The sequence below is a fragment of the Sinocyclocheilus grahami genome, unplaced genomic scaffold, assembly GCF_001515645.1.
Source record: "Sinocyclocheilus grahami isolate Dianchi unplaced genomic scaffold, SAMN03320097.WGS_v1.1 scaffold1837.1, whole genome shotgun sequence".
Taxonomy (NCBI): Eukaryota; Metazoa; Chordata; class Actinopteri; order Cypriniformes; family Cyprinidae; genus Sinocyclocheilus; species Sinocyclocheilus grahami.
This window is the reverse complement of record NW_015507016.1, coordinates 108,698-120,493: the sequence shown is the minus strand read 5'-3', so window position 1 is coordinate 120,493 and position 11,796 is coordinate 108,698. Positions and strand designations below refer to the sequence as shown.

Below are 11,796 nucleotides of genomic sequence, written 5' to 3'. Positions count from 1 at the left end.
TTGTAAGGTAAGTTGTTGCAAGCGATTTAATTGAGCTACATTTAAATAAACTAATTTTGTTGAAAGTTAGTCAACTAAATTTGTTTATTTAAATGTAGCTAAAATAAATTGATTGTAACCCCTTACCTTAATTTTTTGTAAATTCAATGAATCATTTTTTTTTCAGTGAACACATTCCATATTCTGTCACCAACACCTAAAGCAATGTCTCTCTCAAATAATTAATACAGATCATACAAAAACTTTTTTAATGCAATTTTCACTTTTTTGTTACCCTGTTTATGAACCCTCTCAGAAAAAATAGGTACAGAAGAACATTCTTTCAAAAGGTACATCTTTGTACCTTATTTACCCCTGAGGAGTGCATATTAGTAGGCTACTTTTTTTGTTGTTTTGTTTTTTGAGAGTGAAAAGTATAGTTGAAGAAGTGTTGATAAAAATCTGATAACAGACTAAAATGCCAGTAATCTTTAAAAAAAAAAATTAGAATATCTTTAAATTAAATAAAGGTACCAAAATGTGTGGTCAGTACTTAAAAATGTTTTTTTTTTAAAAAGAGGGAAGAAAACGAAGTTGATTCATATTCAACTTCTTGCACCTCGGATGTGCATTCCATACAGATTTATAATGGTTTTACAGTAGCAACATAAACTGTAGTAACTATGGTTAATATAGTAAAACCCAAGACTCTTGGTTTGTGATGTGTGTTTATTTAAAGCTGCAGTCCGTAACGTCTGGCGCTCTAGCGGTTAATAAACAGAACTGCGTGCGTCTTGCGGAAGAACATTGTAGCCGGAGCTACTTCTCTGTGTCTGTGGCGAATCACGCCGGTACTGGGCTACTCCGCAGCGGTACCTAGAACCAGTCTAAATAGTCCGATTATAAACACTTATTATAGGTGTACCGTAGTGATTCAGGACAAGCCAAAAGCACGGTTTGGAAAATGGATTCATGGTGTACTCGCTTATTATATACATTTTGTACATTTTGAACACAAAAAAGTTACGGACTGCAGCTTTAAATGATGTAAAAACCCCAGTGTCTTTTCTGAGAGATTGAATTGCTCTCCCTAGTGGACAAAACTGTACATGTATAAATACAGTATATACTCAGCTGTGTGCTATAAATGTTATACTACAAATGATAATTATTATATACATTGATAATAATAATATAATAACAATACCAATGTAATAAAAACATTTCTCATTGTTATTGATGTTTAAAAAAAGTTGTTCTGCTTAATATTTTTGTGGAAACCATTATTGTTTCTGAGGGGAATTTCTCCTGGATTTTTTTTTCATGAAAAAAAAGAAAAGAAAAAAAAAACCGAGCATTTATTTGAAATGGTAATCTTTTGTAATAATATAAAAGTCTTTACTGTCACTTTTTGATCAATTTAATGCATCCTTTCTGAATAAAAGTATGCATTTCTTTGAAGAAATTAACATTGAACTGTGATGTACCTGTATGTGAAGAGCACAATAACGGTAACTTTATTACTAAAAACACCAATAAGCAGTATGCTTCATACATAGACATAATGAGAATCCAGAATGTGACGTCAGTGACCACAACAAAGCTTAAGAGTGAGGATGCGTTCACAACCTCAGTAACTGCTGAGAATCGCACTCTGTTCTCAGAACTGGGTTATTTCCAGTATTATTTCTCAGGTGCACTTTAAAGACAAGCTAAAGATGCCATAACTGACTGCACCTGCTTGTACAGAAGATGCATGCAGCAGATAGAGGAGCTTTGTTTAGGAGGGTTGTTTATTTGTCCCTACACTCAGCTTCTATTATAGTGACGTTTTGTCACACTCCAGGACTCGTGTTTCAAAGAACAGGCCATCTCTGTACGTGGACTCTGTGTCATTGTCCCTTGAAGTGCTGTCTGTCATGTGGAAAGGCTCTGGCAGCTGTAGCATCTGTCCTCTGTAGCTAGGATTCGGATAGCAACAGGATTTCATAGAGCTCAAGTCAGTAACTCCACCCACTTCGTCTTCCTCCTCTTCCTCTTCAAAGACGACAAGCCCAAAGTCTTGCAGTAAAGTGCTCTGCTCAGGAGTCACGTTCTCCCTGCGTTTGCCGAGATCTTGGCGCAGCAAGAGAACGAATTCGTGCACCTCCTCTATCATCGGCCTCTGGTCCTGCGACAAAAACATTTTCTCATTTGGAATAACTTGCACTAATGACTCATGCACAATTGATTTAATTACAAAATATACTCTACATTTATTTTGCATCAAATTTATTAGTAGGTCAAGTCTATAATTTATGTAAATAGGGTGTGCAGCCTAGCTTTCCTTTACTCTTTTTCTTTGGCTGATAGCTGCTTGTAAGGTACATCAATGCAAATGCGCTGATGTTACGTGTTGTGGTTGGTATTTTGAACGCACCACAGATTTTTTTTCTGCTAACAGTGAAGGGAGATTTCAGAATTTGGGTCATTATAATGTGTAGCATATCCTGCCATGCCTTTTTAAAATATTGAGGCTGTTTTGTTGGAAATGCTTCGATTCTTCAGTGTTGCTAACCTGCTCTTCCGGACATCTGAATTCTGCTGCATCAATCACAGGACTGGGTACCTCAGGTAACAGCTTCAATCTGTAAAGCATATTTTGAAAATAAATTCAAAATTACAAAAACTAAATTGTAATATTACAAGAACAAAGTTGTAATATTAAAAAAAATATATCAAAAAGTCAAAATTATTCGAATAAAGTAGTAGTATTAGAATAAAGTTATAGTATTACAAGGATAAAGTTGTAATATTTTGAAAATGAAGTCAAAATTATGACCGATATGAAATTAAATTGTAATATTTTGCAATAAAGTCAAAATGAGAAAAACAAAGTGGTAACAAATTTGCAAGATTTTAAGAATAGACTAGATTATGATCAGTACAAGAATAAAGTCAAAATTATGAGAATAAAGTCATCGTATTACAAGAATAAAGTTGTGATATTTTGAAAAAGTCAGAAATATGACCAATACAAGATTAAAGTTGTAATATTTTGAGAATAAAGTCAAAATGATGAGATGAAGTCACTGTAGTATTATATTAAAGTCATAACATTTAAAAAAAAAAAGAGTCAAAATAATAAGTATAAAGAGTTTTAATGTTTTAAGAATACATAAAAATTACAAGACTAAAGCTGTATTTTAAGAATAAAGTCAAAATTATGAGAATAAAGTTATTTTGAACAAAAAAGTGGTATTATGGGATCAAAGTCGTAATATTTTGAGAATAAAGTCAAAATGATGAGATGAAGTCACTATAATATGATATTAAAGTCATAATATTTCAAAACAATTGTCAAAATAATAAGAATAAAGAGTTTTAAGAATACATCAAAATTACAAGAATAAAGCTGTATTTTAAGAATAAAGTCCAAATTACGACCAATATTAGATTAAAGTTGTAATATTTAGAGAATAGTTAAAATTACAGCACATACAAGATTAAAGTTGCAATAATTTATGAATAAAGTCAAAATTATGACAAAGTTATTTTGAACAAAAAAGTGGTATTATGGGATCAAAGTTGTAATAATTTTAGAATTGAGTCAAAATGATCAGAAATTCAAAGCAATACAAGATTAAAGTTGTAATATTTTAGGAATGAATTCAAATTTACTAGAATAAAGTATTATTTTGAGATTAAATTCAACGCATTACCACCAATGCGAGATTAAAGTTGTAACGTTTTAATGCGATTTTCTAGGCCGATATGGCTAGGAACTATACTCTCGTTTCGGTGTAATAATCAAGGAACTTTGCTGGGTGCAGCAGGTGCAATGATATTACGCAGCGCTTGAAAATAGGCTTATTGGAAGTTACCTAGCTGGGGACTATTTTCAGGTGCTGTGTAATATCATAGCGCCTGCTGCACCTATGGTACGGCAGCAAAGTTCCTTGATTATTACACCGAAACGAGAGTATAGTTCCTATTTGTATAGGAACATATAGTTCCTTTTCATTTTCCGTCGGTCTTAGTACACGATGTAACTACAGAAGAGTCAAGTTTTAAATAGGAAAAATATAGAAGCTCTTTGGTTATTTTTGAGCGAGATGCTAACGGTCTAATCCGATTCAATGATCTATGCTAAGCTACATCTAAAAGTGCTACCGCCAGACCCGGAGATCGGCTGAATGGATTCGAAAACGGTAAAACTCCTATTTTTATATCCTATTAAATTAGCCTATTTTCAAAAATAGTGTAGTGTTCCTTTAATACTTACATCCCAGAAGAGATTAATATCCCTGGTACCATTTTTCGGGTTATTTTCTACCCAGCGTATTACAGGTCGGCGCCTGATTTCTGTAGAGAGGTGACATCTGTTAACCGAATATTTTCAGATGCATGCTTTTGAAACTGCAGCATTCATTGATGGATACAGCTGAAATCAAACCTGAGGGAACATCCACCATTTGGCTCCAGTCACTCCGGAGAGCATGTAGTGAGTCTTTACATAGATGTGACTTCAGTTTGGCCTGCCGCCTCAGTTGGATCTGGTAGATAGTCTGGCTCTGTAGATGTAGCATGTGGAAATCTACAAGCACATCTCAATCAGTTTTGTATATTTTGGGAAGGATGGGCACAAAATTTCAACCTCATTAGAAATACGTGACTGCAAAACCTGTTGCTCCGGTTACATTTTCCTGCACTTGTCAGATGCGGGTTTATTAAACAGCACAGTGTCACGAAAAAGCATGCCAAAAAACATGTGCACAAAATGGTTGCAATAACAGATGGATAATATGTTGCTTGCAGTAGGGATTCACAATGATGATTATGCTTAATAAATTCTCTCAGTTTATTAAGCATAATCATCTGTGATATCTGCCAGGTTATGTATCCTATCTTGCACTGGTAATAAGCCTTCGCAGTCTTTTGAAGAGTTAAAAATTAACATTTCAAATTGAAATTAATTCATGAAAATTGAACATTTCAAGAGTTTAAAATCCCCCAATCAGGCTTATTTTACTTTACCTACAGACTTTACTTAATCGTCCCAACCTCACGCTTTCCCTGGAAAAAGTACGCAAAAATAAGCATTTAAACAGTGATGAATTGAATCTTACGGAGCCCCGCACACGACATGCAAGAAAAAATAAATAAATCGTTCGCACAATTTACCAATTCGTTCCCTCGATGTACTAAAACGTGCACACGATTATTATTTAATTCCCTCGATTTGCTAACTCGTGCGCACAATTTACTAATTTGTTCTCTCGATTTATAAATCGTGTGCACGATTTAACCCTATTATTTTTTTCCTGCATGCCATGTGCGGGGCTCCATAGAATCTAAAATGGCTGTAATCATTTGTGTGGAAAGGAACAAAAGTTGTTGGTGTTTTACTGCCTCTAGTGTTCATTTCACTTAGAAACTGCCTATGTATAGGAACATTTTTGCAGTTTTTGGAGTCACATATTTCCAGTGAGCCTAGGTTGCAACCTTCAAATATTAAGATCGTTTAAAGGGGTCATACATAACCATTACGTTTTTTATTCGAGTTTTTGCACCAAAAACTGTAGGTGCTACACAAAACCAGATTTGATAACCCGTTCCCACATTTTACTCTTTAGATTTAGTTTTATTGGCTGGAATGTACAGTGTTGACATACTATTCTTACTACTATGTCTTATTGAACTAAAATCATATTTAAAAAAAAAAGTGAGTTCTGGAAATTACAGAACGTTTTCATAGTACACTGAATTCTTTTATTTAAAAAAGAATTTAAAAAAAACATTGTTATTTTTTGAATAATGCATTTTGAATATGTCGTTAACTCTTATTTTATAAACACAAGGACAAATCACTGTTCAGACCATTCAGACTACTTTATTTCTGCACATGTGTAATTTGTATTAAAAGAATAAGGACTCTAACCTTCAATAGTGCTGTCCTTAGTTTCAAATGTTGTCTACAATCGGAGAACATAATATTAGCAAAATAACTTTTTTGCTAATTTATTAAATCTTTAATAAAGATTTTCCGAAACATCTTACATTCTGCCATTCAGAGTCCCTTTCTCTCCATCTGATCTCATATATAGCACCTCTGTTATCCTTCGGTTTGTCCAGTGTGAGATTCAGGATTCCAGCTGACCTTTTCATGCTGATAATCTGAGGTTTACTGTATTTGACTGTTGGCAACATAAGTATACATTAGCAAAATGTTACGCTGCATTGATTTCTGATCCCACCATATGTATTGGCCCTCATTAATCTAGTATAAACCTACCCATGCATTCAAGGATGACTGAGATTTTGCTAGAGTTACAGGTGAGGTTGCCCACTTGTGTCTGTACCCATATGTCTGTCGTTCTTGACGGGATTCCTAGTTCCTCCAAGAGAATGGTTACCTGTGCTGGTTTGCTGCACTTCACATGCGTACGAAAACTGTTTTTTTCAGCGTCCCTGTGAAAGTTAGCTTTATGATGACTGACATGCATTTTCAAGCCTCAGTATCTGTTAAACCCAAGTTTTTTACACACAGTCTTTCATAGGTTTACACTTTCTTGCAACTATGAAGACAACATGATTTGTTTGGGTTACTTTCATGCCTTGTATTGGTTGAACTCACCATATATGGAGAGTGTGTGTTTGGCTCTTCCCAGGGTTTCTCTCATCCCATTCACAAATGAAGTCCTCTTCTGGTCTAGTTGAAGTTTTGTAACAGTGTGGACTACTTGTAGGCACACATCGTGCTGCTTTAAGAACATTTAAATGATGTAAAAAAACAACAACAACATCTGTACTGTTGTACAGATGTACAGTAACATCTGTACTGTACAACATCTGTATGCTACACACACAAGGCATTTGTCTTGGGGACAGGAGCTTTCACGAAAAAGTATAGACATATATAGATTATGTGTGAATAAAAAACAAAAAATACAATAATGAAAAAGACAATTACATTTAAATAAAATACAATGCATTAATAATTTTTTTAATAGTTTTTGAAAGAAGTCTCATTACTTATTTGATCAAAAAAAATCTTAAGATCTGTAATACTGAAATATTATTACACTTTTTATATACATTGTAAAAATGTAATTTATTCCTGTAATGCAACGCTGAATTTTCAGCATCATTACTCCAGTCTTGACAGAAATCATTCTAATATGATTATTATTATTCTTATCAATGTTGAAACGTTTTTGCTGCTTATTATATTTTTTGGAAACCATGACAAAGTAGCATTCAAGTACTTTTTTTAAAGAAATAAATATTCATCAAGAATGTATAAAATTGACATGAAGTGATAGCAAAGACATTTTAATATTACAGAAGACTTCTACTTCTACTAAAAATTGTTTTCAACATAATAATGTTTTCTTATTTTATTTTGTTTTCTTATTTTGTTTTGTTTTGTTTTCTTATTTTATTTTATTTTGTTTTCTTATTTTATTTTGTTTTGTTTTGTTTTCTTATTTTATTTATTTATTTATTTTCTTGTTTTGTTTTGTAGATTTAAAAAAAATAAAAAATCAAGCAGTAAAAATTGTTTTCAGCATAATAATATGCACCAGAATGAGTTCTGAAGGATCATGTGACACTGAAGACTGGAGAAATGATGCTGAAAATTTAGCGGTTTGTCACAAGAATAAATTAGATTTTAAAATATTTTAAGATAGAAAACCATTAGTTTATATTATAATAATATTTCACAACTTACTGTATTTTGGATCAAATAAATGCAGTCTTGGTGAGTGTAAGAGACGTCTTTCAAAAACATTAAAAAAATCTCAATTAGGCCTATTCCAAACCTTCGACCAATAGTGTATAACCATTCGAAGTCATCTATTTACATTTCAGTAAGTATGTGACTTTTTAAATGGGTCTGATGTAATGATAAAAACATCGTCAAAAAAGGCGCAATTTGTTTACATCCTGTGGTTTATAGTTGTTTAATGGCGGTTTAGTCAAATGGCGTTTGTAGGTTCACAGCACTGATAAAATCTACACACCATGACACAAGAGCACAATCATCTGAAATCTATATCATTACTTCCGTAAAAGTCTAGCAATCTAATCTCAATGTCATCTGCGGTGTTGTGAATGTGCTATCAGCCATGACACAAAAAAGTCAATAACATACATACCTTCAGTCAGACTGACAGAAACAACAAGCACCAGCACAGCCACTCTCATCCTCATCGCTTCTAGTGTTCAGAAAGCTCCTCATTTGTGAGACATGGCCAATACATAGGCTAGCCAGAGTTCACGTTAACGGTCGCTGTGTCTGAAGTCATCTAGACGACAGAAAGCTGAAGGTGTTTAGTCTGTACGTACTAGTCATGCGTGTTTCTGGGGCAGAATGAAGTGCTAACTACTGCAACACCACAAACCACAACACGAAAGCAGCAGGGGAAGCTTGTCTCACTTCATGAGAAAAAACACGTTTGGTTACCTGTTACACCCCTGAATGTTGTGCCTTCACCTTCAAATTGGAACATGCTGGACGGAGATGCTAGTTGGCTTGTTTACAGATCATAAACCTAATTGTGCGAGCCTATTGACATCGCTTTCCAACCAAATCATCATTAGCCTGACGTGGGAGGCATTTAGTAAAGCGATGCTTCAGAGTAATCAGGATTTGACCCCTGAAACCGACTCCATTTTTACATCCTCTTTTCATTTGTTAGTGTCTCCCTCTTCGTAAACACACAAACCCTTCAAAACATCATGAACTCAAAAAGAATGTAAATACTTGTAACTATGTAAATACTTTATACCTGACTTAATAAATGATGGCAAAAATCCCCTTTTACTCAAACATCACAGCAGTAATACCTGTAATGATGCCTCATAATGTCATCAACTGAACCTTCTATATTACTAATGCCCAATTATTAAAAAAAATATATATTATTTTATTTTGTTTTCTTATTTTGTTTTGTTTTCTTGTTTTGTTTTGTTTTCTTATTTTGTTTTGTTTTGTTTTCTTATTTTATTTTATTTTATTTTGTTTTCTTGTTTTGTTTTGTTTTCTTATTTTGTTTTGTTTTGTTTTCTCATTTTATTTTATTTAGTTTTCTTGTTTTGTTTTCTTATTTTGTTTTGTTTTCTTGTTCACTTCATGAGAAAAAACACGTTTGGTTACCTGTTACACCCCTGAATGTTGTGCCTTCACCTTCAAATTGGAACATGCTGGACGGAGATGCTAGTTGGCTTGTTTACAGATCATAAACCTAATTGTGCGAGCCTATTGACATCGCTTTCCAACCAAATCATCATTAGCCTGACGTGGGAGGCATTTAGTAAAGCGATGCTTCAGAGTAATCAGGATTTGACCCCTGAAACCGACTCCATTTTTACATCCTCTTTTCATTTGTTAGTGTCTCCCTCTTCGTAAACACACAAACCCTTCAAAACATCATGAACTCAAAAAGAATGTAAATACTTGTAACTATGTAAATACTTTATACCTGACTTAATAAATGATGGCAAAAATCCCCTTTTACTCAAACATCACAGCAGTAATACCTGTAATGATGCCTCATAATGTCATCAACTGAACCTTCTATATTACTAATGCCCAATTATTAAAAAAAAAAAATATTATTTTATTTTGTTTTCTTATTTTGTTTTGTTTTCTTGTTTTGTTTTCTTATTTTGTTTTGTTTTGTTTTCTCATTTTATTTTATTTAGTTTTCTTGTTTTGTTTTCTTATTTTGTTTTGTTTTCTTGTTTTGTTTTGTTTTGTTTAGTTTTCTTATTTTATTTTATTTTGTTTTCTTATTTTGTTTTGTTTTCTTATTTTATTTTATTTTGTTTTCTAATTTTATTTTATTTTGTTTTCCTATTTTGTTTTGTTTTCTTATTTTATTTTATTTTGTTTTCTTGTTTTGTTTTGTTTTCTTATTTTGTTTTGTTTTCTAATTTTATTTTATTTTGTTTTCTTGTTTTGTTTTGTTTTATTATTTTATTTTATTTTGTTTTCCTATTTTGTTTTGATTTCTTATTTTATTTTATTTTGTTTTCTTATTTTGTTTTGTTTTCTTATTTTATTTTATTTTGTTTTCTTATTTTGTTTTGTTTTGTTTTCTTATTTTATTTTATTTAGTTTTCTTGTTTTGTTTTGTTTTGTTTTGTTTGCTTTGCTGTGTGTCTGTTCTCTGAAATCTCAGCCAGGGTTATTTATAGTTTTTTTTATATCTGTGTGTATGTGTATGTGTGTGTGTGTGTGTGTGTGTGTGTGTGTAACAATAACTAATACCAAGTAATACTAAAACTGAAACAAGAATTCATAAAAACTAACAAATAAAACTACTAAAAAACACACAACAAAATTACTAAAACTATAAAAATAAAAAATGATTCAAAATATTAATACAAATTTGTATAGTATCATAATTATACTAAACTAGTAACTATAGTATTTCAATGACACTGATCTCAGCTCAGTCTGTCTACGTTTCTTAAGACTACTGTAAATCCTGTGTATTTTACCTTGTCGGTAAACCTATGAAGGTTTCTGTCAAATGATCAGGGCAATTTGGTTTCACTTCTAATGTGTTTGTGGGTGAGGTGAATAGGAAGGCTTCAATTTAACCGCACTTTGTGGCTACTCTTACTGTGATATTAGCTGCTTCCTGAAGTTATTAATAGTAACTGTGTAGCTAAGCAGTGAAGGTAAGTTGAGTCTTCATCTGAGAGAAGAGCTTTCCAACTTCACTAAAGTCTCTTCAGATCTTATGCAAAATTAGAACGAAAGTAGATCAAAAACCGTGCTTTTATGTCTTGTTTGTGATGAAGGCACATTTGTAAAAAAGGTCAATGGAAAGGTTTTCTGGAAATGGTGACATTCATTTTCTGTGACGTTGACTCTTGTGCAAATCTCAAAAACAAATAATAAATATATTAATGTAACTCACTTATAAAATGTTCCTATGTAAAAATAAAAAAATAAAAAAATACTAAAACATTTACAGTATGTTCCTAGCTATTACTGAAACTAAGGTTTCCATGCATGCACTGCGCTCAGTTTTGTTCTTATTATGACTGAGAGAAAGTATTAAAGTAACTAAATGAATTACAGTTCAAATTTAATTAAATTCCCAGTCATTACATACAGTGGGTACGGAAAGTATTCAGACCCCCTTAAAATTTTCACTCTTAACAATATTGCAGCCATTTGCTAAAATCATTCAAGTTAAGTTTTTTTCCTCATTAATGTACACACAGCACCCCATATTGACAGAAAAACACAGAATTGTTGACATTTTTGCAGATTTATTAAAAAAGAAAAACTGAAATATCACATGGTCCTAAGTATTCTTAAATGATTTTAGCAAATGGCTGCAATATAACAAAGAGTGAAAAATTTAAGGGGGTCTGAATACTTTCCATACCCACTGTATATTTAATTTTTATATTAATTTGTTTATGTTTTATTTACAGTCAGGGCCGGATTTACGCATATGCATTCTAGGCACGTGCCTATGCTTGCTCGTCCATGGGGGGCCCAAACACAGTGAAGAGATATATAATATTTTTGTTATACAGGTGCATTTCAATAAATTAGAATGTCGTGGAAAAGTTCATTTCAGTAATTCAACTCAAATTGTGAAACTTGTGTATTAAATAAATTCAATGCACACAGACTGAAGTGTTCTCTCGGTTGGTTGTGCATCTTTTTCTTCCACACTTTTTCCTTCCACTCAACCTTCTGTTAACATGCTTGGATACAGCACTCTGTGAACAGCCAGCTTCTTTGGCAATGAATGTTTGTGGCTTACCCTCCTTGTGAAGGCTGTCAATGATTGTCTTCTGGAC

General features: G+C 32.6%; 1 protein-coding gene across 1 annotated transcript; it reads right to left on the bottom strand.

The window, feature by feature from the left end:
* Window positions 1-1,763: 1,763 nt before the first annotated feature.
* On the bottom strand, window positions 1,764-8,259 carry LOC107572942 (interleukin-12 receptor subunit beta-1-like). The gene is made up of 10 exons (XM_016259381.1): window positions 8,121-8,259; window positions 6,596-6,722; window positions 6,254-6,429; window positions 6,019-6,155; window positions 5,900-5,933; window positions 4,415-4,555; window positions 4,244-4,323; window positions 2,872-2,888; window positions 2,537-2,606; window positions 1,764-2,149 (listed from the first exon to the last, which is right to left on the bottom strand). The coding sequence occupies exons 1-10, from the start codon at window positions 8,173-8,175 to the stop codon at window positions 1,799-1,801; spliced, it is 1,188 nt and encodes a 395-aa protein (XP_016114867.1). The 5' UTR covers window positions 8,176-8,259; the 3' UTR covers window positions 1,764-1,798.
* Window positions 8,260-11,796: the final 3,537 nt, after the last annotated feature.